This window comes from Microcaecilia unicolor, chromosome 7, assembly GCF_901765095.1.
Source record: "Microcaecilia unicolor chromosome 7, aMicUni1.1, whole genome shotgun sequence".
In the NCBI taxonomy this organism is placed as follows: Eukaryota; Metazoa; Chordata; class Amphibia; order Gymnophiona; family Siphonopidae; genus Microcaecilia; species Microcaecilia unicolor.
The window spans coordinates 160,846,365-160,873,625 of NC_044037.1; the positions used below are offsets into that span (position 1 = coordinate 160,846,365).

The 27,261-nt window shown below is 45.9% G+C and overlaps 1 protein-coding gene across 1 annotated transcript in view; it reads right to left on the reverse strand.

The window, feature by feature from the left end:
* ADAM23 (ADAM metallopeptidase domain 23) overlaps positions 1–27,261 on the reverse strand; it is a 1,183,145-nt gene that overhangs the window by 981,261 nt on the left and 174,623 nt on the right. The window contains exon 4 of the mRNA XM_030210005.1: positions 25,426–25,489. Coding sequence (XP_030065865.1) covers positions 25,426–25,489 — 64 coding nt within the window. The remainder of the gene's footprint in view (positions 1–25,425; positions 25,490–27,261) is intronic.

Consider the following 27,261-nt stretch of genomic DNA (forward strand, 5'->3'; position numbering starts at 1 on the left):
TCTCCATAAATAGTCCTAGAAATTCAATTTCAAATGCTCCTAAACACTGACCTCTCTCTACTTCACGCACTTATTTATCAAATCTCTCACCAAATGTTTCAAACTGTCTCCTCATTCACATCAGACTAAAAATCTCTGAGAGAGACACACCATTCTGTCTCTTCTGAGTCCAACCAGCTTCTCTTTGTGTTTTCCCTGAGTCTGTCCCATAAATAAACTCAGGTCCCCATGTGACGTTCATCAGCCAATCAGATACGTTGTAACAAACTTCCACCAAACATTACTAGAATTATAAAGTTTAACACCCAAAACCCCTTTTTTGTGATTTTATACCTCACAGCAGTGGCGTAGCTAGGTGGGGTGCCAGGGGAGCAGCCGTTCCCCCAAACGGAGTTCTGCCGGCACCGGTGCCTATTTTTTTCTTGTCGTGTTGCACTGAAAATGTGCACCGGCGATGGAGGAAGTCCACTCTCACTCCCCACACACCGTCAACCTGGCTCTGCTTCTGCCTCACAAATCACCTTACAGCCATGCTTCTGTGTGGTTTCTGTGAAAATTCGGACTATTTAGACACCTGGGGGCCCAAAATGGATGTCAAGCGTTTTTCACTACATCACACATAAAAGTCACCTTAAACAGGTCATAGCTCATCCTAGTCACCTCTGGGCACCCCAATTCTTACAGGTTTAACACTGCCTGATGCGCGCTGGAAGCACTTTAAATACATTTACTTTTAAGTAGGTGTCAGTGCAAGTCTCCTTGGAAACCTTTGAGCCTGTGTGGATTTTCCTACAGTTTTCAGCTCATTACTGGGCTCTCCTGCCCCCCCCTTTCAGCTCCCAGCATTACCAAGACCATACTTTACAAAACAAAATGCACGATCGTGCATCTGCAGTTCTGCCAACGAGCCAATTGTGTTCTGATCATGGCACCATCAAGCCCCAGCACTGGGGGCTTCACTATGCGCCTTTTGCCACTCAATTCAATTTAAATCAGGAACCCCCAGACCCAAAAATATTTTTTAAAACTTTCCCTAGACTCCGGACCGCAACACAGCGTCTCCACACATGCTCAGCTCATTACATCATGCATATGTGCAGCAGAGTCTACAGCTCAGCCCCGAAGCTCCAGCTGAACGAGGGCATTTCCCGTAACTGCCCTGGACAAAAACAAGTCTCCAGCAGCTCTAAAAACAGTGCTGCCCCTCCAGAGTGCAGGACACCTGTGACAGGTCTACTGGTCCCACGGTCTCCACCCATCTGCTAAGTCTGATTTAGACGTGTCATCTGTCCCCACTCCTCTGCCTGCTTATGAGGATGAAGTGTGAATTTTAGCAGCAGAATTTTTTGACCATCCTTTAGCCACCTTCCCATCATAATCAACCGGAGTCCACTGAGTTTGTAAGCGATACTGACTGCACCAGGTATGCTGCTATGATTCTGCTGAGGCAGCAGACATCAGAAGTCAGGTCTATTTAAACTTACCTCTCCCTACAACCTGTGCTCTAGCATTGATTTCCTGTCAGCTGAGCCTCATTCCCTCACTCAGTCTGTGCTTGTAGCACACTGTTTTCTTTGGAGTTTGCTTGCTCTTCTTGTTGCTTGTGGTTTGTGTATGTGCTGGTTGTCACCAGCGTGTCCTTGAGTGCTTCACTACACTGCATCTGGGTCTGCTCTCTGCCTGGCTTTGGTGTTGTTTTGTCCATGGTGAGCTGGTCCCTGCTTTGTTTAGTTCCCCTTTTCTCAGTGTTAACCCTTTTTGTGCAGGGCTTGGTATTTTTCTTCTGTAGTCCTGCCTCTGCTGGCAGCCACTCTGTCCATTGTAATCGTTCCTGTTTGTTTAAGTTTCCCTTTCCTCAGTGTTAACCTTTTATGTGCAGAGCTTGGTATTACCTTATGTAAGCCCTGCCTCTGCTAGGCAGACTTTCTCTGGTGTCTGCCTTATCCCTTTTGGTACTCTTATGTGCCTGCTTCTTTCCTGTCTTTATTTGAGTGTGTGTGTTAAGGAGAAGGTGATCCACCTAGGTGGATAAACACTAACCCCCACGCGAATATAACAGTGTAAAGAGAATGGGAAGTGGATCAATGACTCCAGGGAAATGGGATATAGGATTTCGAAGTACCACTTTATTCAATGACTTGACACAGAAACTGTGTTTCGGCCACAGGCCTGCCTCAGGAGTCTAAAAACAATAAATACAACAAATATATTCAACATAAAAGATATGTATATAAAAATGTCCAAGGACATATATATTATAGTCATAAAATAACCCAAAATAATAATAAACAGAAGTTAAAATTCACTAAGTATATACATGTAAATAATAAAACAATATATAGTGCATATATATTTTTTTTTCTAATTTCTGTATTTGGGGACTCTATGATATTATTGATTTCCTTGACTCGAATAAATTGTACATTAAATATTCAGAATATACAAAAAGGGACATACTTCTATAAATAGAACCTATATAAAGTCTTAAGACATATATATAAAGGATCTTAAGACATATATATAAAAGGAAGAATGTGTACCTTACTAAAAAAAATATTTGAGAGCAGACTTTTTCCTTCAGCCTGTTTTTCCCTGTTTAGCCATTCCTGTGGAGCTTCACTCTTGAAGAGACTGTGCCTACAGTGTCCCATTCTGTCCCCCGCTTTCCCTTTTTCCCTGTGGGCTTTGCCCTCTGCTACCTGTGTTTCTGTGTAGCCTTCGTTTGCATTCTCTCCCTCTGGTCGTAGTCTGTATCTGCCAGCTTTTTGTCTGTCACCCTTCCCTTGTGTCACTAGACAGCACTATGTGCACTGCATGAGCTCCAGTCCCTTCGGGGACCCCTCGTTGTTCTTTTTCCTTCCCTAGTGTATGACTCGGTTCCAGTTCGGCCGTGAGGCCGTATGCTTGGACTCTGTACGAGTGGGTTCCGGTTCGGCCGTGAAGCCCGCCTGAGTGGTCTATCTCCCTTTTCTGTTGGTGCTTGTTGATTGACCTGAGTGTGCGGGGTTTTGTGGCCATGGTATTGCTTAGCACCTGTTTGGTCTACCCTAGGCCTTGGCCAAGGGCCTTCCTAAGCCTCGGCCTAGGCACAAGGGCTCACGAGCAGATTAACATATGCAACCCTTAAATTAGATATAATAAGGTCGTTTCCCATTTGTGCATGGATACAAAATGATCCGTCCAGGTATAATATACACCAACTAAAGGAATTTCTGGAGACTTTAAGGAAGGATTTGGATAATGAAGGAGTGGACAAGAAACAGCTTTGCAAGCTGTTGAAAGTTGACATGTTGAGAGAACAGCAAGTTGAATCGCAGGTGATAGAGAAAGTTAGACAAGCCCTAGAGTCAGAATTTGAAAATATACGGAAGGAACATGAATGTTATCATGAACTGTACGGCAAAATAAGCAAGGTTGTTTCAACTATGTTAACCCCTAAGAAAGGATCGGATTCCCTAAGTGATAGTTCCATAGCTCTCCAGCTTCCACTACAGACATTCCTGGCAGGACAGAATGCTACTATGACTGTCAATCAGTTGGTCTTCCAAGAAGGTGGTGAATTTGGCTTTGAGTCTCCCAGCTTTTCAAGACAATCCTACCAAATTTGTAACATCATGGTGGCAAATGCAAACTTATAACTCCACGATCTGACATACCCAATTTGTTGCGTGCAGTTTTGCTTAATCCCTCTGATGATCACAGGGCTACCCACCCTGTGAGAACTGAAAACTGGCAGTGGCCAGCAGATGACCCCGCCTCCTGCCACTGAGGCCCAATTGGGCACCTTTGCTACTAATAAAACTGCTAGACTCTATTAATGCTAAGTGTACACCAGTTTGCAATTGCAGCAAGTTGATGTCCCTAAAACAGGAGAAGGATGAAAGTGTTACAGCTTTTCACACTAGGTGTACTTAGGGTTTCAGGGATTTTTCAGGAATCCATGGAACTGAGACACCTACAGGTATGGTGGCCAATTTTGTGCATGGCTTGTTACCTAAAATAAAAATATATCAGTTAGAAAACTACAATTGACTGGCCCACTTGCCCTACTGATTCTGTTCTTGAAGCTGCCCATCATTGTGAATGGAAAATACTGCCCAAGCTGAACAGAAAGGGCACCAGGAGAATGCCAAACCTTGTTAAATTTGCAGATAGCCTTTTTCCAAAAACAAATACAAGGGGAGGGGCCAGAGGGGGTTCTTGAGGAGGCAGAGAAGCTCATGGAGGTATGGAATGAGGAAAAGCCCCTCCATCCATCCAAAGACACACTTGTTATGCCTGTGGGTAACCAGGTCATATCCAGCATAATTGCTCTTTGTCTGTGGGTACCCAAACCACCCAACCACAGGGGGGACACAGGGGATACTATTGCTAGCAATACTTCCTGTTCCCAGGGTGCTTTGGGATGGAAATCCCAAAGTCACAACCCTTACCCAATGGCTACCAATGATTAACAAGATAACATTGACTTTACTCTAGATGACACTGAGTGCTGTACTTCTAAACAAATAAAGCATTAACTTCCTCTTTCTTTCCACATAATCTCTAAGCATTTAAAACAAATTCAATCTTTTTGAGCATTAATGCTACATCTATTGCATAAACCTGCATAAAATTTTGATTAGAATTTAAACTTACTTTTTTTATTTTTAGAAGTTACATTGTATTTTCCAGGTATCTCGATGCTCACATCAGACACATCTGAAGCAGACTCAGATCAAACACAGCAAATACAGGAAACTACCTGGTCACCTCCCCACAGAAATTAAAGTTAACCCTTGTAGGACCATCTTCCTCTATCATAGGAGCCATAACCATCCCATTCCTGTATGCATTGATTGAGCTATCTGTTGATCAATTGCTAACAAAGTTTTGATGACATGTACTATATCACTGACACTTACCCAATACACCTTTAGGTTAGTTCTAAGCTCCCAACCACTGATACTCCAATTTGATGTCCATACTGTCACTTGTGGTAATGTAGAATAGCAGCCTGCCCTGTCTATATGTGTGCTTTGGACACACCACAATCAATTTTTGCTTATAATCCTTGTAGCACAGAGACCCTATATCCGTAAATGGCAAGGACAATGTGTCCTAGTCTAATTAATAATCCCTATTGTTATTGCACCACAGCATGTTGACAAACCTACCCCCAGCCATGCTAAGATCCGGGAAAAGAGGAAAATTCCCAGTTAATTTGATAAAGCAGTTTACTTAGACGCTATTGGTGTGTCAAGGGGGGTACCTGATAAGAATAAGGCCCACAACCAAATTGCGACAGGATTTGAGTCCATACTATGGTGGTTGACCATTAATAAAAATGTTGGTTGGATTAATTATATTTAGTTTAACCGCAATGCGAAGCTGGACTCTATGACATAGACCATAACATTAGTGATGAATATGAAAACATGAATGCAGTTGTGTAAGACTGCTGTTAGGATAATATGTAATCCATTACTTCAATACCTTGCCAAAATATATAACTGCTAGTAGTAAGAAATAAGGCCTACAGGACAAGCTTTTTGTCCTCCATGAAGAGTTACGTACCAATACATAATTTCTTTTATTATACGACACATTACTTTTAGGTTAAGTTTATTATGTGACATGTATTTTAGGTTTATCATAAGATGTATTAGTTTTAAGTTTAGTTTATTATAAGACATATATATTTTATGCTTATTACCAGATATATTATGTTTAGGTTTATTATGCATTACTGGTTATTAAGTTGTTATTACTTGATTTATGGGATATGCCCTGCCTTCTTCTTGCTAATCTGGTCCTTTTCCTCAGCAACCACGGGGAGTATTGGAAGTTACAATTGGTATAAGGTCCAAGGGGGGGTATGGTTTCCAAGGTAAAATTATGTATAATCATACCTGATAATTTTCTTTCCATTAATCATAGCTGATCAATCCATAGACTGGTGGGTTGTGTCCATCTACCAGCAGGTGGAGATAGAGAGCAAACTTTTGCCTCCCTATATGTGGTCATGTGCTGCCGGAAACTCCTCAGTATGTCGATATCAAAGCTCCATCCGCAGGACTCAGCACTTAGAGAATTACACCCACGAAGGGACACTCTGCCCAGCTCACCACCGCCGAAACGGGGGAGGGGAATTAACCCAGCTCATCCCCACACAAGTGGGGGAGGGGAATCCGTCCAGCTCATCCCCGCGGAGCGGGGGAGGGACACCACACCCGCCGATGCGGGGGGATCTGGCTTATCCTGCAACCGCAACCGCGGGAGGAGCTGACTGACCCTAACACCGCCGAAGCGGGAGGGGTACAAAGCTGCCCTACAGCCGCACGAAGCGGGAGGGAGTGCCGGCAGAATTTATGTCTCAATCCAGCCCCGTAAAACGGAGGGGAGAGGAATGCAGCAGCTCACTGTAACACAAACTCGTCTCAACTCTTGAAGAATCCAAGTGAAAGAAGAACTTGAACACGAAGTCCTCCTGAAGTAACTGAAGGCTAAACTTGAACCTAAAATTCAACCAGAATATAAACAGTACAGATATCTGGGAGGGGCTATGGATTGATCAGCTATGATTAATGGAAAGAAAATTATCAGGTATGATTATACATAATTTTACCTTCCATATCATCAAGCTGATCAATCCATAGACTGGTGGGATGTACCGAAGCAGTACTCACCCAGGGCGGGACATTGAAATCCCTGACCTCAACACTGAAGCTCCAAACCGGGCCTCCGCCCGTGCAGCCACAGTCAAACGGTAATGCTTGGAGAATGTATGAGCCGAAGCCCAAGTTGCCGCCTTGCATATCTCTTCCAAGGAGACGGATCCGGCCTCTGCCATCGAGGCCGCCTGAGCTCTCGTGGAGTGAGCCTTCAGCTGGATAGGCGGCACCTTCCCCGCGGCCACATAAGCCGCTGCAATGGCTTCCTTGACCCATCTTGCCACTGTAGGCTTAGCAGCCTGCAGACCCTTACGAGGACCTGCAAACAGGACAAACAGATGATCTGATTTCCGGAAATCATTGGTCACTTCCAAGTATCTGGTGATGACTCGTCTCACATCCAGATATTTAAGAGCAGAGTACTCCTCTGGGTAGTCCTCCCTACGAAAGGAAGGGAGACAGAGCTGCTGATTCACATGGAAGCGAGAACCAATCTTGGGCAGGAAGGAAGGCACTGTGCGAATAGTCACTCCTGCCTCAGTGAACTGCAGAAAAGGCTCTCGACATGAGAGCGCCTGGAGCTCGGAAACTCTTCTGGCTGAAGTGATAGCCACCAAAAAGACTGCTTTCAACGTCAGGTCTTTCAGAGATGCCCTCGACAAGGGTTCCAAAGGCGGCTTCTGCAATGCTCTTAGCACCAGGTTGAGATTCCACGCAGGCACCACTGAGTGCAGAGGAGGGCGCAGGTGATTAACTCCCTTGAGAAAGCGCACCACATCTGGCTGCGAAGCCAGGGAAACACCCTTCAGGCGGCCCCTGAAGCAAGCCAGAGCCGCTATCTGGACTTTAAGGGAACTGAGCGACAGGCCTTTCTCCAGACCTTCTTGCAGGAACGCCAACACTGAAGAAATTGGAGCAGTGAAGGGAGAAAGTGAGCCTGCTTCACACCATGCTGCAAAGATACGCCAAACCCTGGCGTAAGCAGTAGAAGTAGAGCGCTTCCTCGCTCTCAGCATAGTGGCGATGACCTTGTCTGAGAAGCCCTTCTTCCTCAGACGCTGCCGCTCATTAGCCAGGCCATAAGACCAAAGGGAGAGGGATCCTCCATCACCACGGGACCCTGATGTAACAGGCCCTGCTCCACTGACAGCCGCAGAGGATCGTCGACTGAGAGCCTGAACAAGTCCGCATACCAGGGACGTCTGTGCCAATCCGGACCCACCAGGATTACCCTGCCGGGATGCTTTGCCACCCGGTCTAGCACCCTGCCCAACATGGGCCAGGGCGGGAACACATAGAGGAGCTCTTGTGTCGGCCACTGTTGGAGAAGAGCATCTACTCCCAGGGATCGAGGGTCCCGTCCTCTGCTGAAAAAGCGCGGCACTTGGCCATTGGCCGATGACGCCATCAGATCTAGGCTCGGCTGGCCCCAGCGCTTCGTGATGTCCAAGAACGCCTGAGCAGATAGTTGCCACTCTCCGGGCTCCAAGGTATGGCGACTGAGAAAGTCCGCCTTGACATTCATGACTCCGGCAATGTGGGCCGCTGAAAGCTGCTCCAGGTTCGCTTCCGCCCACTGGCAAAGACTCATAGCCTCCTTGGCTAGAGGGGCGCTCTTGGTACCTCCCTGGCGGTTGATATAGGCCACAGCCGTGGCATTGTCCGACAGGACTCGTACAGGCTTCAACACCAGTACCGGGATGAACTCCAATAACACCAACCGAATGGCTCTGAGTTCCAGGAGGTTGATAGACCACTTGCCTCTGCAGGAGACTAGAGCCCCTGCGCTGTCCTTCCCAAGCAGTGGGCTCCCCAGCCCATCAAAGAGGCGTCTGGCGTGACGACAATCCACTCCGGGGTCACCAGAGGCAATCCTGCAGACAACTTGTCTGTCTGCGTCCACCAGCTCAGCGCCTTGCGCACTGCTGGGTCCACGGGAAGGCGCACAGCATAATCCTCCGACATCGGAGTCCAGCGCAGCAGCAGAGATAGCTGTAGTGGTCTCATATGAGCCCTGGCCTAGGGCACTACTTCCATCGTGGCCGTCATAGAGCCCAACAGCTGCACGTAGTCCCAAGCCCGAATAGGAGAGGCTACTAGGAACTAGTCCACCTGAGCCTAAAGCTTGACAATCCGATTGTCTGGCAGGAACACTCTGCCCACTTGGGTGTCGAATCGAACTCCCAGATACACCAGGGACTGAGTCGGGCGCAGCTGGCTCTTCTTCCAGTTGATGATCCATCCCAGGGAGCTCAAAAGAGCAATTACCCGGTCCATAGCTTTGCCGCACTCTGCAGAAGAGGGGGCTCGGATCAACCAGTCGTCCAGATAAGGATGGACTTGTACTCCTTCCTTTAGCAGGAAGGCCGCTATGACCCCCATTACTTTGGAAAAGGTCCGCGGAGCAGTAGCCAACCCGAAAGGGAGGGCTCTGAACTGGAAGTGTCGTCTCAGGACTGTAAAACGCAGAAAGCGTTGGAGAGGAGGCCAGATGGGAATATGCAGGTACGCTTCCTTGATGTCCAAGGAAGTCAAGAACTCTCCTGCCTTCACTGCCGCTATAACAGAGCGGAGAGTCTCCATGCGAAAGTGCCTCACTTTCCAGGCCCGATTGACCCCTTTGAGGTCGAGGATAGGCCGGACAGAACCTCCTTTCTTTGGAACCACAAAGTAAATGGAGTAACGTCCCTTGCCAATCTGATTTTTTGGCACCGGAACGACCGCACCCAGGCGGATCAGGTTGTCCAAGGTCTGCTGCACTACCACAGCTTGACCGGAGACTTGCAGGGAGAGAGTACAAACCCGTCTCTTAAGGGTTGGCAGAACTCTAGGTTGTAGCCGTCTCTGATGACTTCCAGCACCCACGCGTCTGAAGTTATAGTGGTCCACTCGCCCAGAAACGAGGACAGCCGCCTCCAATCTGCACTGGGGCGTGGACCAAGGCCCCGTCATTGGGTACGAGACCCTGGGGGAGGACCGGAGGGAGCACCTCCGGGACGGCGGTCTCTGCGAAAGGAATGCTGCTTGGGGGAGAAATTCCTCTTGAAGAAAGAGGGGGCAGAGGAACCCGACTTGCCCAGGCGGTACCGATGGGCTTCCTGCAACCGCCCTCTGGAGGTATCGGGACGAGTACTAACCCGAGCCCTGACCTCTGGTAATTTCTTGCCCTTAGACGTGCCGAGATCGGTCACGATTTTGTCCAGCTCGACCCCAAAGAGCAGCTTGCCTTAAAAAGGCAATCTAGCCAGGCGGGATTTAGAGGCGTGGTCAGCAGACCAATGTTTCAGCCAAAGCCACCGCCGCGCAGAGACTGTCTGAGCCATGCCTTTAGCTGAGGCTCTCCAGACATCATACAGCAAGTCTGCCAAATAGGCTAAGCCCGATTCCAGGGCCGGCCAATCAGCCCTCAAGGAATGATCCGAGGGGGAAGCCCGCTGCACCATAGTCCGGCACGCCCTGGCCACATAGGAGCCGCAAACTGAGGCCTGCAAACTTAAAGCAGCTGCCTCAAAGGACGACCTTAAGGCCGCCTCCAATCTTCTGTCTTGGGCGTCCTTTAGGGCCGTGCCACCTTCCACCGGCAACGCCGTTTTCTTAGTCACCGCAGTGATTAAAGAATCCACGGTAGGCCACAGATAGGCCTCACGTTCACTCACAGCCAAAGGATAGAGGCGGGACATAGCCCTAGCCACTTTAAGGCTCGTTTCCGGGACATCCCATTGAGCCGCAATTAGGGTGTGCATGGCATCATGCACGTGGAAGGTTCTAGGCGGGCGCTTCGTCCCCAGCATAATGGCAGAGCCAACAGGGGTTGAGGGAGAGACGTCCTCCGGAGAGGAAATCTTCAAAATGTCCATGGCCTGTAACAACAGGTTGGGCAAATCCTCTGGGCTAAAAAGCCGCGCTGCAGAGGGGTCATCCGCTCCAGCCGAGCGGGGATCTATCTCCTCCAAGGAATCCGCAAAGGATCGTTGGGAGACCTCAGACACGCTGCCCTCATCTACATCGGAGGAGACAAAAGTCCTCCAAGGCCTGGAAATCAACCCGAGGGCGTTTACCTCTGGGAACCTCAACCTCTTTATCAGAAGAGGGAGCAGGGGCAGCGTTTTGCATGAGGAAAGCCTGATGCAGCAGCAAAACAAACTCGGGGGAGAAACCCCCCAGACTGTGCACTTCCGCAGCCTGGGCAACAGCCCTAGACGCACTCTCAACCGGCGCTCGCAATAGCGGGGGAGAGACATGCTGCGCATCCAAAATGGCGTCCGGCGCGAAACTCCGTGAAGGAGCCGCGCGGGAAGAACGGCGCTTAACTTTAGCCGCTTTGTGCCGTCGCCCAAATTAAGGGCGTTCATGGCATTAATGTCTCCAACCTCAAGGGCGGCCCCGAAGAAGCCGTCCGAGCCGCGTGGCCGGCCAAGATGGCGGAGGCGAGGAGCGGGGGATGGGCGTTTATGGCGGGAAAAAACCGCCACGCCGGAGGAACGACCGGGACATTCATCGGTCACTAAACTATCACCCATCAAGGGCGAATCAGGTTGTAAAACCCCCGCATCCCCTCTAGAAGCGCTCCAGCAATCCGGGGAGCAACCCTTTGCGCCCTCGCCCTCCGACGCCATTGCCACGAGGAGAAGAATCGGGGAACCCCCTGCCCGCTATAAAAAGGTAAAATTACCTGCTTGCCGCTCCGAGCTGTAACGAACTGGTGTCCCAGTGAGTAGCTGCAATGAACGTTTAAAGAAACGTCGAATTAAACGCCTTTAAAGACGTTTAAAAATATATATATATTTTTTTTTTCTTTAAACGGAGCCAGCGGGAGGGGGGAGAAAAGGAGGGACCTGGCACCACCAGGTTTGCACTTGCTCAAAAGAGCCCTCAACCCCAGGCCTCAACAAAACCTAAGGATTAGGCTTGGAGGCCTAGCCAGAGCTGCTGCTGTGTGTGACCACCACCTGCTGAGATAGAGAACATACTGGGGAGTTTCCGGCAGCACATGACCACATATAGGGAGGCAAAAGTTTGCTCTCTATCTCCACCTGCTGGTAGATGGACACAACCCACCAGTCTATGGATTGATCAGCTTGATGATATGGAATTAGCCATTAGATATGCATTCTGACCACATTTGCCCTTGGCCTACTTATACATCTTAGTGCCTTGGAGGTCGTGTGGCCAAGACAGGTAAAGTGAGTGCTTATTTCCCGCTTACAACCTAAGACAGCCTATGACCAGGGTACTAACATATTATACCTGAAGACGGGTCACAGTTCCAGCTGCAGGACTGGACAGTTATGTACATTGGGACATTTCCCTATGCCATCAAACTCGCCTATCCCGGTTTGTGAAGCCCTTACTTACGCAGGCTTTCAAGGGGGGATATGAGAATAATGAACCTGTCTGGGGCTACAATGAACCAAAGTTTCTCAGGACTAAAACTGTTTGGTCTTAACAATCCTGTCCCTTGTCTGACCCAGAAATAAGCCTTCGTGACAAGCTAGCTTTTTGCAGCTTGCAGAAAGAGGAACTAAGTTCCAGCTAGGGGCATTGGACAGAATGTGTGTAGGAGCTCTTTCCAAATTATCTGGGTATGCAGGTGATGGAAAACATGAGATAGCAGGTTGCTGGTGAAATGGACCATGAAGCAATGTAATAAACAAACTTATTAGTCTTATGCTTCTGGGGACCACTCTAAATAATCTTGATCAGTTTTTGTGGAAAAGTGGAACAAGAAAGAGATGGGCTTAGTGATGTGTCCCCCCCCCCCCCCCCCCCATAGACTTAATGTTAAGTTTTCCATATATAAGTGAATGTATATCCTACACCTGCGGAGAAAAATACTCTTGAGTCTGTATCTGTGTGCAGCCGAGTATTCTCCCATGAAAAAAGCCTTAGACAGCACTGATATTGCCTGTCTGTTTTTCTAGCTTGGTAAGTGAATAAAGCAAATATTTTTCTCATATCTAGTGGTGTCTACTTTGTTTCTCCCTAACCACGGGAGTGCGTGGAGTATTCCTCTGGGTTGGGAAGAAAGAAATAAACAAATGATATGGAAGATTTTAAGTTATTTGTTCCTTTATTTTTCTAATACTGTATGACTGCTTTGATTTTGTGAAATGAATTTTAAAAAGGAAACAAAAATGCATCACAACTACTTAATCTCTGGAATTCATCATAGGCACTAAAGAATCCCAGATTTCCTGTTGCTTTTGCAATAGGTTGTTCCTACAGAATTTACTAAAAACCTTTAATATTATTTTTCTCTCCCATCTTTTCAAATATAGATCTCATTCTAAAAAGCAACCCTTTACAACTTAACTTTTTATTTATTTTATTTTGTCATTACAGGTCAAATATATAGTACTGAAAATTGGTGCCAAAAAATAGCGCACTAAGTGCTATTCTATAAACTGCACTGAAAGTTGGGTGCCATTTATAGAATACACTTAGCACCAGAATCAGTGCCTAACTTTATATGCGAAAATTTAAACCAAGTATACCCTGCTGTAAATCCTCATGTCTAAATTAGGTATAGATCTCTTTATTCTATTAGTGAGCATAAAATTCTAGGAATGCCTCTGATCCTCCCATGACCTTCCCATGGCCACGCCTACTTCTGGAGCTGCACATAAAATTTACACATGGATCTACACCACTAAAAATGCAAGTGAAAATTTCAATTAAGGCCAATTAGTACCGATAATTAGAACCTAATTATCAGCGCTAATTGGCTCATTATTCAATTAAATTGCATGCACAAATTGGGTGCACACACAAATTTGCACATGCATTTTTAAGCACCATTTATAGAATTTCGGAGTACATAATCTCTATTTTTATGTTTCCTCAGAACATGGATATCTTATTTACATGCAATTGAGCAACAGTGAAACAAACCTAGAGATCACGGCTCTAATCTTCGAATGGTTCAGTTTTCAGAATCTGAGTAACTTACTTTTAAATACGGAGAAATTAGAACTTAACTGCTAATTTGCTTTCCTTTAGTCCCTCCAGACCAGCCCAGAAAAAAACACTGATGGGCTGTGCACTCCTTCCAGCAGGTGGAGACTGAGAATTCTGACTCTCGTCAGAACCAATAAGAGCCCTGGCTTGCTAGAGTAAGATCCAGTATTAACATAACAAAGCAGGAAAGAAAGGAAGTAAAGTCTATGCAACTGGTAAGCCCAAGTAGGCAACAGGTTTAAACAGGTATATACATATAAAAGTGTGGGTCTTCTTATATTATTTTAAATAACTGACTACAAAATGTTCAAAGCAGCTCAAAACCCGTGAAAACAACATACAATATACATTAGCATCAAGAGTACAGACAAAAATAAATGGTCGACACCACAGTACAGGGAGGGTTCTGGGCCAGTCCGGAAGAACTAAAGGAAAGCAAATTAGCAGGTAAGATCTAATTTCTCCTTCCTTAGTGTCCCTCCAGACTGGACCAGAAAAAACACAGATGGGAAAAAAGTAGTACACCTAAGGGAGGGACCCAAGTAATCCCACCGTAAAGACTCTTGTCCCAAAAATTGCATCCTGACACTCTACATCCAATCTGTTATTCTTAGAAAAGGAATGCACGAAAGACCAAGTTGCTGCCTTATATATATCCAAAGGCATCACTAAAAAGTGCTCAGCCCATGATGCTGCTTGTCCTCTAGTAGAATAAGCTTTTACTCCTTCTGGAATAGGTTTCCCAGATACAAGGTAAGCAGAAGCAATCACTTATTTTAACTATCTTGAAATGGTAAGCTTAGAGGCCGCCAAACACTTGAAGCACCTCAAATGAGCAGGAAAAGTCAGTCTGATTTCCTGAAATCCTCTGTAGCCCACAAATAATGTATAAGGACTCTCCCAACATCAAATTTCCTCAAAGTGCGCTGCTCTTCTGACCCCAAAGAAGAGCCGAGCACTGTTAAACCACCGATTGGTTCAAATGAAACCTGGACAAAACCTTAGGAAGAAAGGAAGGAGCAAGTGGCAAAATTACGCGTTCCTTGAAAATTTCCAAAAAAAGAGACCTACTGGAAAATGCCTGCAATTCAGATACTCACCTAGCTGAGACAATAACCACTACAAATACCACTTTTGGCTTCAAAACTTTTAAAGAGCAGGTCAACAGTGGTTCAAAAGGAGGCCCAGTAAGGGCTGAGAGAACTAAATTAACATCCCATGCAAGAAAAATTGGCCTAGGAGGAGGACGAAGTAAACCTGCATCTCTAAGGAAACAAATAATATCTGGATGACTAGCCAAAGACTTTCCTTTAATCTTACCTCAAAAACAAGACAATGCCGCAATCTGCACTTTAAGGGAAGCAACTGCCAAGCCTTTATCAAATCCTTCTTGTAAAAAATCTAAGATTTTGACCATCGATGTCCGAAACGGCGGCAAAGATTGATCAGTACACCAAACTTCAAAAATACACCAAGTACGAATGTAATTCAAAGAAGTTGACTGACAACGTGAACGTAGCATCGTAACTATGACAGAGGAATAACTTCTCTTAATCAACCAAGACTTTTCAAGAGCCAGGATGTAAGACAAAATTGAGCTGGATTGGGATGTACTACGGGTCCTTGAACTAGAAGGTACAGAGAGTCTAGTAGCTTAAGAGGAGAGTCGACTGTGAGGCATACGAGATCTGCATACCAAGGTCTGCAAGGCCATTTGGGAGCTACTAGAATCACTAGACCTGGGTGTTTCTCGATCCGCTGAATGAGACGTCCCAGAAGAGGCCACGGAGGAAACACATAAAGGAGATCTGTTGGCTGTGCTTGAAGAAGAGTATCTATTCACTCTGCTTTGAGATCTTTCCAACAATTGAAGAATCGAGGCACTTTGAAGCTGCGTGCTGTGGCCATCAGATCTATGATTGGCAATCCCCACCAATTGAGAATTTCCTGAAAGGCTAGCACACTGAGGTCCCATTCTCCCGGATCCAGGGTGTGATGGCTGATAAAGTCCGCCTGGATATTCAACGTCCCTGCTATGTGAGAGGCCGAGAGATTGGAGAGGTGGAGATTCGCCCAAGACATGAAAAGAGCTGCCTCCTGCTCTTGTAGAGCAGAAGAAAGCTTCTTGTTCCCTCTTGACAACTGACATACGCCATTGCTGTCGCATCGTCCGAAAGAACTCGCACAAGTCTGTGAGAGAGTAGATGAGAGAATGCCTGTAGAGATAAATGAATTGAGATTGATCGAGTAAATCATCTCCTCCCTGAGACCAAACACCCTGAGCAACCTGACCCAGACAGTGAGCTCCCCAGCCCCTGAGACTGGCATCAGTTGTTAGTATGATCCACTGAGGATATAAAAGAATTCCCTTGAGCAGATTTTGTGTTTGAAGTCACTAACAGAGACTGCCTCGCTCCCGAGCCCTGAGAACCAGTCTGACAAAAAATCTGTCTGCGGAGACCACTGGGATAAAAGGGACTTCTGAATAAGCTTGATGTGTGCTCTGGCCCAAGGAACTACCTCTATTGTTGTTGTCATGGATCCTAAGACTTGAAGGTAATCTCTCGCACATGGGACCAGTTTGCAAAGAAAAGATCTTATTTGATCCTGAAGTCTGACAATCCTGTTCTGAGGCAAAAATACTCAACCTTGCAAAGTGTCGAAGGAAACTTCTAGATATTGTAAGGGGTTGGGGAGAAGTCAAACTGAGAGAGCGCTGAGACAGGGGCTCGAGGAAGAAGTATTCTTAAAGAAGAGAAAGTTTTACTCTCGGGTCCCTAGTACAAGGGGAATTTGCCCCCTAGTGGCCAAAAGACCAGTTAGGATATTGAACAGGGGAAGGAACTACCATCCCCAGGATCCATCAATCTCTAGGCAAGACTCATAGGAATTGGAGGGCGGGGAAGATGATTGGGAAATGGTCTCTGATCAGGGTGATGAGGAACAGCTGGGGGAACCTTGTGGGGTGGAAGCTATGGAGTATGATAAAAGGGAGGCAGCTGAGGAGCTGGGGGAGGAGTGTATGGAGATCTCAGCTCTGGCCCGGACTCCAGGGGGTAAAGTAAAAGGATTTCTATCTGCTGTGATACCAAAATTGTTGAAGACCGGGGAAAGAAGGTTTATGCACTGGGGAAGGAGCCTGTGGAAGAGGTTGGCCGGGTGAATTGCCTCTGAGGGCGGAAAAGTGTGTTTAAAGGAATGGAGATATGGGAAAGGAATGAAATGGAGCTGTGTTGTTGAACATACCAGGGATAGTGTGATGACATGCACAGATGTTAAAAAGTTAATGAAGCTAGCAAAATGCTGAAGAATTAAAGCAAGGTATTTGATGAAATGCACTGATGTTACAGAGCTAATAAAACTGACAAATTGCTGAGAAGTTAAAGCATTGTCAGAAGAAACTGGACACACATTAGGGCCTCCTAGAGAGGTATGTAGACTATGTTAAAGGAAAAGGAGAACAATAAAGGTTATGAATTGTGTAATCAAAGATTAAGCCAAATAAATTCTTAACTTTTAAGAAGCATTGGAGTTGCTGTGCATTTGTGAGTGAAACCTTTTGTGAGCAGAACAGAGGGTAATGATCATTGGAGAAGAGGGCTGGAGCCTGAGAGAACTGAGTGAGGACAAGACAGTGGTTGAAGCCTCCTGGCCAACAGTGAATCTGAAAAAGCTAAGCGGTATCAGCCTCGGCCCGTTTGTGAAAGAGGGATCAGCTGACAATAAGTAAGTTTGAGACAGCTCTAGACAACTCTTGAGGGGTTTACAACCCAACCAAGCCGCTGAAGAAACTGGACCGCTCACTCTGTGGCTTGCACAATCTCTTGATATGATTTTGCTCTTATCAACCAATCATCCTGGTAAAGATGGACCAGAATGCCCTCTTTTGTGAGAGCTGCCGCCACCAATACCATGACCTTGTAAAGGTATGAGGCACCGTAGCTCAAACCCTCGATGTCTCTTTGCCACAATGAACTCTCTCCTCAAAGTGCCTTCACCTCCAACTCCCCCGACTCTGGCGGAGTACTTTCATGATAAGGTTCACTTGAATTCTCAACCAGGTCACCTCCATCTCTCCTTCCCTTTAGTCCACTCTCTCAGCCCTCCAACCCCTGCCTCCTTTTCTTCCTTTTCTGAAATCACACATCTTCTTTCCTCCTCAAAACTAACTACTTGACCTCCGATCCTATTCCCACCCATCTACTTAACACTCTCTCTCCTACTGTCATCCCTTTTATCTGTCATATCCTCAATCTTTCACTTTCCACTAAGACTGTTCCTGATGCCTTCAAACATGCCGTAGTAACTGCACTCCTTAAAAACCTTCACTGGACCCTACCTGTCCTTCCAACTATCGCCCCATCTCCCTCCTCCCTTTCCTATCCAAGATACTTGAACATGCTCACCGCCGTTGCTTTGACTTTCTTTCAAGCGTGCTGACTTTAGTAAAATGGGGGAATACCTGAGGAAGGAGATGATGGGCTGGGAGGACGAACAGGAAGTGGAAGGGCAGTGGTCCAGGCTGAAAGAAGCAATAAATAGGGCCACAGACCTTTATGTAAGGAGAATAAATAAAAGCAAGAGGAAAAGGAAACCAATATGGTTCTCCAAGCAAGTGGCTGAGAAAATAAAGGCTAAAGAGTTGGCGTTCCAGAAATACAGAAAATCTCAAGAAGAGGAACACGGGGAGGAATACCGGATGAAACTGAAAGAAGCCAAGAGAGAGGTACGTCTGGCGAAGGCGCAAGCAGAAGAACAAATGGCTAGAAATGTAAGAAGGGGCGACAAAAATTTCTTCAGGTATATTAGTGAAAGAAGAAGGACTAAAAAGGGAATTGTGAGACTAAAAGATACAGCGAACCACTATGTAGATAATGATGAAGAAAAAGCCAATTTACTAAATAGAAACTTTTGTTCGGTTTTCACTGAAGAAAATCCTGGAGAAGGACCGCGAGGGACTGGCAATGGATATAGCACCGTTCACGGAACAGAGTGTGTATCAACAACTTGGAAAGCTAAAGGTGGACAAAGCCATGGGACCAGACGGGATCCACCCCAGAATATTGAGGGTGCTCAGAGAGGTCCTGGCGGGTCCTCTTAAAGATTTGTTTAATAAATCCTTGGAGACTGTAGAGGTTCCGAGGGACTGGAGAACGGCGGAGGAGGTACCTCTTCACAAAAGTGGTGATAGGGAAGAAGCTGGAAACTACAGGCCGGTAAGCCTCACTTCGGTTATTGGAAAAGTAATGGAAGCCATGCTGAAGGAAAGGATAGTGAATGTCCTAGAAGCCAACAAGCTGCAAGATCCGAGACAACATGGTTTTACCAGAGGGAAATCGTGCCAAACGAATCTCATTGAATTCTTTGATTGGGTAACTGGAGAATTGAATCATCGACGTGCTATAGACGTAATCTACTTAGATTTTAGCAAAACTTTTGACACCGTTCCTCACAGGAGGCTCTTAAATAAACTAGATGGGCTGAAGATAGGTCCCGAAGTGGTGAACTGGATTAGGAACTGGTTGATGGACAGACGACAAAGGGTGGTGGTAAATGGAGTTCGCTCGGAGGAGGGAAAGGTGAGTAGCGGAGTGCCTCAGGGATCGGTGCTGGGGCCGATTCTGTTCAATATATTTGTGAGTGATATTGCCGAAGGGTTAGAAGGTAAAGTTTGCCTATTTGTGGATGATACTAAGATTTGCAACAGAGTGGACGCCCGGGAGGGAGTGGAAAGCATGAAAAGGGATCTGAGGAAGCTAGAAGAATGGTCTGAGGTTTGGCAATTAAAATTCAATGTGAAGAAATGCAAAGTGATGCATTTAGGGAGTAGAAACCCACGAGAGACGTATGTGTTAGGCGGGGAGAGTCTGATAGGTACTAAGGGGGAGAGGGATCTTGGGGTGATAGTATCCGAGGATCTGAAGGCGACGAAACAGTGTGACAAGGCTGTGGCCGTAGCGAGAAGGTTGCTAGGCTGTATAGAGAGAGGTGTGATCAGCAGAAGAAAGGAAGTGTTGATGCCCCTGTACAAGTCGTTGGTGAGGCCCCACCTGGAGTATTGTGTTCAGTTTTGGAGGCCGTACCTTGCGAAGGATGTTAAAAAAAATGGAAGCGGTGCAAAGAAAAGCTACGAGGATGGTATGGGATTTGCGTTCCAAGACGTATGACCAAAGACTTGCTGACCTGAACATGTATACCCTGGAGGAAAGGAGGAACAGGGGTGATATGATACAGACGTTCAAATACTTGAAAGGTATTAATCCGCAAAAAAATCTTTTCCGGAGATGGGAAGGCGGTAGAACGAGAGGACATGAAATGAGATTGAAGGGGGGCAGACTCAAAAAAGATGTCAGGAAGTATTTTTTCACGGAGAGGGTGGTGGATGCTTGGAATGCCCTCCCGCGGGAGGTGGTGGAGATGAAAACGGTAACGGAATTCAAACATGCGTGGGATATGCATAAAGGAATCCTGTGCAGCAGGAATGGATCCTCAGAAGCTTAGCTGAAATTGGGTGGCGGAGCAGGTGGGGGGAAGAGGGGTTGGTGGTTGGGAGGCTAGGATAGGGGAGGGCAGACTTATACAGTCTGTACCAGAGCCGGTGATGGGAGACGGGACTGGTGGTTGGGAGGCGGGAAATACTGCTGGGCAGACTTATACGGTCTGTGCCCTGAAAAAGGCAGGTACAAATTCAAGATATGAGTTTATCTTGGGCAGACTAGATGGACCATGCAGGTCTTTTTCTGCCGTCATCTACTATGTTACTATGTTACTATGTTCCTCTCAAGCTATTCTTGATCCACTTCAATCTGGCTTTCGCCCCCTTCATTCCACTGAAACAGCACTTGCTAAGGTCTCCAATGATCTGTTCCTGGCCAGATCCAAAGGCCTCTATTCTATCCTCATCCTTCTCAATCTATCTGCTGCTTTTGACACTGTTGATCACAGCCAACTCCTTGATAAGCTGTCCTCATTTGGAGTTGAGGGCGCTGTTCTTTCCTGGTTTTCTTCTTCTCTCACCCAGCGTACTTTTCGTATATACTCTGGTGGATCTTCCTCCACTTCTATCCCACTGTCAGTTGGTGTATCTCAGGGATCTGTCCTGGGACCTCTTCTTTTCTCCATCTATACTTCTTCCCTTGGTACACTGATCTCATCCCATGGTTTTCAGTACCATCTTTACGCTGATGACTCCCAGATCTACCTCTTCACACCAGAAATCTCAGCAGGAATTCAGGCCAAAGTATCAGCCTGTCTGTCTGACATTGCCACATGGATGTCTCAGCGCCATCTGAAACTAAACATGACCAAGACTGAGCTTCTTATCTTTCCTCCTAAACCAACCTCTCCTCTTCCCCCATTCTCTGTTTCTGTGGATAACACTCTCATCAGCTCGTAACCTTGGGGTCATCTTCGACTACTCTCTCTCCTTCTCTGAACATATTCAGCAGACTGCTAAAACCTGTCGTTTCTTTCTCTATAGTATCACCAAAATTCGCACTTTCCTGTCTGAGCACACTACCAGAACCCTTATCCACTCTCTTATCACCTCTCGCTTAGACTATTGCAACTTGCTTCTCACAGGTCTCCCACTTAGCCATCTCTCTCCTCTTCAATCTGTTCAAAATTCTGCTGCACAACTTATATTCCGCCAGTGTCCCTATGCTCATATTAGCCCTCTCCTCAAGTCACTTCCCTGGCTCCCTATCCATTTCCGCATACAGTTCAAACTCCTCTTATTGACCTATAAGTGCATTCACTCTGTAGCTCCTCAGTACCTCTTGTTAATATGTGTTCTAGCTTGAGACCTATCCACTGGAATAGTGGTGGGCCAAGCTACATGGCTTAAAACAGCTGAAAAGCACTAACTAGGCCTGATAACCAGCTGATGGCCTTATAGCAGAGAGCCTGCAAGAGCAGGACTGCTTGGTGAGTCTTATTGAAACCTAGTACAACTTTCAAATTGAGTGTAACACTTAAGATGTAGAAATTAATGACAAAAATGGTAAAAAGCTTGGTTCTTAAAATGGAGTTTGTCTTTATAAAATGGTTTCCAGTATCACAAGATATAAAGACACAGATCTCTCTCAGTATTAGGAAAGATGTTTTAAAAGTGTTGAAATTGGCACTATGAAGAAATCTTTGAGAGGAGGGGCAGGTGGGCACCTGATCTGCTGTTAAGTGTGATTCAGAGATGAAGCAAGATTAGAGAAAAAAGTCCCTCTCCAATTGACTTGTATGTACTGAAAATGCTATATAAGAAGTGGGCATCAGAGCTATCGTTGGAACATTTTCCCCAACGAATCTCCGAAAGGCAAAGCTCTGGCCGGTTGAATCCAGAATCTGTCTGATGAATGTACCAAATTGAAGACCTGATTTGGGTGAGAATAAATGACTATTTCTTTCACTAAACTGTTTCAGTCTTTGTTTCAATCTATTCTCTCTCCTCCACCTGTTTCACAGAATACTACACACACAAGTAAGATTCTTTCTTTTTCACTCACATAGATTTCATGTGGGAACATAAATGGCCAAAGATTCACTTAGATCCAGATAGACAGAAAGCTGTGGTCATGGGAATTAGATTTGAACTGCGCCTTCTGTCACCCCCCCTGCGCCTCCATGACCGGAGGCGCTCCTTAGAACCCTGTGACATAACACCATGGAATGGGGTGTCACTGGAATTCAGGGAGGGGGTGATTAACAAGATCTTAGAAGAGCAAACCCTCTGTACACCTCCGTGGGGAAGGGTCCTGCGGGGGTCTAGAGAGGGGTAGATAAAAACACTCTCCACTCTCATCTCTCCCTACACTCCTCCCCGGGAACCTTAGTGATTCCCTTATCTCTTATTTGTCCTGTTTGTCTGTCCTAATTAGATTGTAAGCTCTGTCAAGCAGGGGATGTCTTTTCATGATCAAGTGTACAGCACTGCGTACATTTAGTAGCGCTATAGAAATGATAAGTAGAAGAAGAGCTCGAAAATGAAAATGCTGGCCCAAAACTGTAAAGCGGAGAAACCTCTGATGGAAAGGACAAATTGGGATATGTAGGTAAGCCTCTGTCAAATCTAGAGCTGCTAGAAACTCCCCTGAATGAACCACAACAATGACGGAACACAGAGTTTCCATACGAAAACTGGTGACCTTGAGCGCACAGTTGACTGCCTTGAGATCTAAAAAGAGCCGAAAGGACCCCTCTTTTTTGGGCACTACAAAGTAAATGGAATAACGACCTGTTCCTATTTCTGAATGAGGAACAAGACAGACCGCTTGGAAGGCCAGAAGCCTTTCCAGAGTGACGTAACTGCACCCGCGTTTAGATGAGAATGACAAGGAGACTCTAGGAAGGCAACTGGTAGAGGCCACGCAACCTCTAAGGCCATCTTGAATAACCTCGAGTACCCATTGATCGGATTTGGGCCCACCTCCCATAAAACTGAGCTAAGCAAGCCCCCACTGGAAGCAGAGGTTGGGTCCGGAAACCTTCATTGTGCCTGACAAGCAGAGGACTGGAAAAAGTACCTGCATTTCTACTTTTACGGCGGGCACCTCGAAAGGCTTAGAACCTTTGAAAATTGTGAGAATTTTGGACAGAAGGCATTCTACCTGACCTAAATTTCTACCACAGCCCCTAATGGAAAGAAATCCACGACTAGTAGACCTGGGATGATCTTCAGGAAGACAAGGAACTTTAATATCCCTTAAACTTTTCACCAATTTATCCAGCTCATCCACAAATAGAAAATATCCTTTAAAAGAAAACTTACTAAGCTTTGACTTACAAGCCAAATCAGCAGACCAGCCTCGAAGCCAAAGAGAGCAGTGAGCAGGCCAAAGACTTGGAAGAGGCCCGTAATAAATCATACATGGTATAATCTAAAAAAGCAGAACCCATCTCTATCTTAGCCACTTCAGCATCCACTTGAGTGAAGTCATCTGAGGACCTGTCCAAATCACACTCGGACCATCTAAAACAAGTCCTGGCTACCAGAGAACCACAGATAGCTGCTTAGACTACTAAAGCAAAAGTCATCAAAAGAAGACTTTAAAAGAGATTCCATTCGTTGATATTGCACATCTTTTAGCGCTGTACCTCCATCCACAGGAACGGTATTGCGCTTAGTAACAGCAGAAACCAACTACCAGAGGTATAAGCATAGTCTTGTCTGGATCAGGAATGGGATAAAGTCGAACCACAGACCCTGAGAGACAAAAAGGAGCATCTGGCACATCCCACTGTGCTTGTATGAGGTCTCTAATATCTTGAAGCATAGGAAAGGTTTTACCAGCTTTCCTAATACCTTTAAACAAAAGGTCCACCTTGCATTCCTGAACAATTACTGAATCGTCTTCAAAATTTAATGTAGAAGAGATACCAAAGCTATGAGCTCCTGCAAGTCCTCCTTCTGAAAAATCCATACTACAGAAGGATCCTCCCCAGATGAAAGAGTGTCTGATACTGAATCACCAGGAATAGCTTCCTTAGAAAAATCTGGTTCTCCTATCTCCAGGTCCTCCTGAAGGAAAGGAACCTCAGGATCCAACTCCATGTCAGTATCAGCCTCCACATCCCAGGCAACCATAGGTCTTTTGAATGAAGATCTGAGATCCCCTGACCTTTCAGAAGGAAGTGCTGGACAGGGATCTGACTTATGCATTAAAAAAGGCCTGTACATGTGAACTACAAACTCATCAAAACCAGCGCCCGAAGTAAAACAGCTGACTACCCAAGAGAACCTGAATCATACCCCGAGTCAGACCTAAGCGCCAGAGTCTCTTTGGCAGTACAATATTTACAAGTACCGGATGCCACGAGGCCCCTGAACTGGCATACCATGCAATGCCTCAGTTTCTCAGTCATAGCTGCGCTTTTTTTTTTTTAACTGGCCGAGAAAAGAACGAGTAGAGATAAACGCCGGCTGAAGCCCCAACACGGCAAAGGCAGAAAATGAGCTGCTTTGCTCACTTTGCAGTTGTCTTTTTCATTATTTTAATTTTTATTAACCAAAGCACAGCGGCTATCTTTCCCTTTCCTCAGGAAACCTTTCCCTCGAATGGGCTGAAGTTAGTGCAGTAACGAAGACCCAAATAATATTAAAATGAACTCACATTCAAAGTCGGGAGGTAGGTGGGGGGAAAGACACAGCCATCTGAGTTTGGAATCCCCAAGGCTTGAAGAGAGCCCCCATGGGCCTCAGTCTCCTCAGAAAACCTTTTTTTTTTTTTTTTTTAAGTAAAAGGCAGAAATAGAAAAAAAAGCATAAGACACTGAAGGGCTCACCACCTTCCACCTGTTGGAGACTGAGAATACTGGATCTTACTCTAGCAAGCCAGGGCTCTTATTGGCTCTCACGAAAGTCTCTACCTGCTGGAAGGAGTGCACAACCCATCAGTGTTTTTTTCTGGGCAGGTCCAGTGGGACGCAAAGGAAATTCAAATTAAACACATTACGGGATCTGCAAACCTGGTTCTCCTACAAACAAACAAAAAAAAAGTCTACAGATACAAAAATACATTATGTAGTGGTATCAGAAAGGCATAACTATCAAAGTAGTGGAAATAAGAATATCACAAACCCTAGAGAGATTATTAGAATAAACAATTGCAAGATTCCCATCTCTCCCATACCCAGCCTGAATCTTTACTTTGCATCCATTATCCCCCTGAAAAATTAACCTAGAAAATGCATGTTTTCTGATGACTGCAGAAATTTAAATTGGAAAATGTTATTTACCATGCCTCCTGTGTCCTTACAGGTAGGCCTTTAAGCATTGCTCTGGCAAATAGGGAAGCTCCATCTTGTTCTATAGATCTCTTACCTTACTTAAATGTGGTTTTTCTTTTTCATAATAAATCTCTACATAGTCTGATGATAGCAGGTCACTGCAAGAAAGAGAGATTTAATAGTTGAATATTTTGTAGAACAAAAAAACTAAAAACATCAATAGGCTGAACTGTTGGATTCAACATACTGAACGTCTGTAGGGTCTGTGTGAGAGAATCTATAGGACACAGCCACTTCCCCCTTAAGGACACTCCCTTACAGAGTCAGAACCACTTAACAGTCATAGTCCCGCTCAAGGGAGAAGTGATACTGGAGGGGTGCAGCCAGGAGGGCATGGTCCAGGAAGTATAAAAGGTTAAAGAGTTCCAGAGGAAAGCAACAAAGGCCCACTGTGTATGCCTTCACCCACTGTCTGTGAAGTCAGGTAGGCCAAGTTTAACTTGGGACCTTGAAGAACTGTGTTTTTGTCCCAGCCAGAGGCAGACCGGTGAATACTGTTGACAAAAGACTGTAGTGCATGCCATGGCCTGCAAGAACAGGACCATGGGAGGACTTTGTTACATAGGACTAGTTTATGTTATTTTCTCCCTTGCCTGTGATACTTATAGGACCCCTCATACCTGGCACTTTTAATAAGTATTGTTTTCTATTTTCCTGAACCCCCAGTGTGACTCCGCTTTGACCGGGCTCTGGGCCCACCCTCACTCATGTTACCACAGTCTGTTCTTACTCAAGTGTTCCTAATTTGATCTTTAAATCTTCCAAGTATGTAGCATGCATAACAAAAAAGCAAATTTGCTAAATAGATACTTTTGTTCTGTTTTCACAGAAGAAAATCCTGGAGAAGGACCGCGATGGACTGGAAATAATACAATTGAGAATGAGGTGGATACAGCATCGTTCACGGAAGAAAGTGTGTATCAACAACTTGAAAAGCTAAAGGTGGACAAAGCCATGGGACCGGACTGGATCCACCCCAGGATATTGAGGGAGCTCAGAGAGGTTTTGGCGGGTCCTCTTAAAGATTTGTTTAATATATCCTTGCAGACGGGAAAGGTTCCGAGGGATTGGAGAACGGCGGAGGTGGTCCCTCTTCACAAAAGTGGTGATAGGGAAGAAGCTGGAAACTACAGGCCGGTAAGCCTCACTTCAGTTATTGGAAAAGTAATGGAAGCGATGCTGAAGGAAAGGCTAGTGAATTTTCTGGAAGCCAATAAGTTGCAAGATCCGAGACAACATGGCTTTACCAAAGGGAAATCGTGCCAAACGAATCTCATTGAGTTCTTTGATTGGGTGACAGGAGAATTGAATCAGGGACGAGCTATGGACGTAAAGCTTTTGACACGGTTCCCCACAGGAGGCTCTTAAATAAACTGGAGGGGCTGAAGATAGGACCTGAAGTGGTGAACTGGATTAGGAACTGGTTGACGGACAGACGCCAGAGGATGGTGGTGAATGGAATTCGCTCGGAGGAAGGAAAGGTGAGTAGTGGAGTGCCTCAGGGATCGGTGCTGGGGCCAATTCTGTTCAATATATTTGTGAGTGACATTGCCGAAGGGTTAGAAGGTAAAGTTTGCCTATTTGCGGATGATACTAAGATCTATAACAGAGTGGACACCACGGAGGGAGTGGAAAACATGAAAAAAGATCTGAGGAAGCTAGAAGAATGGTCTAAGGTTTGGCAATTAAAATTCAATGCGAAGAAATGCAAAGTGATGCAGTTAGGGAATAGAAATCCACGGGAGACGTATGTGTTAGGCGGGGAGAGTCTGATAGGTACGGGTGGAGAAAGGGATCTTGGGGTGATAGTATCTGAGGATTTGAAGGCGACGAAACAGTGTGACAAGGCGGTGGCCGTAGCTAGAAGGTT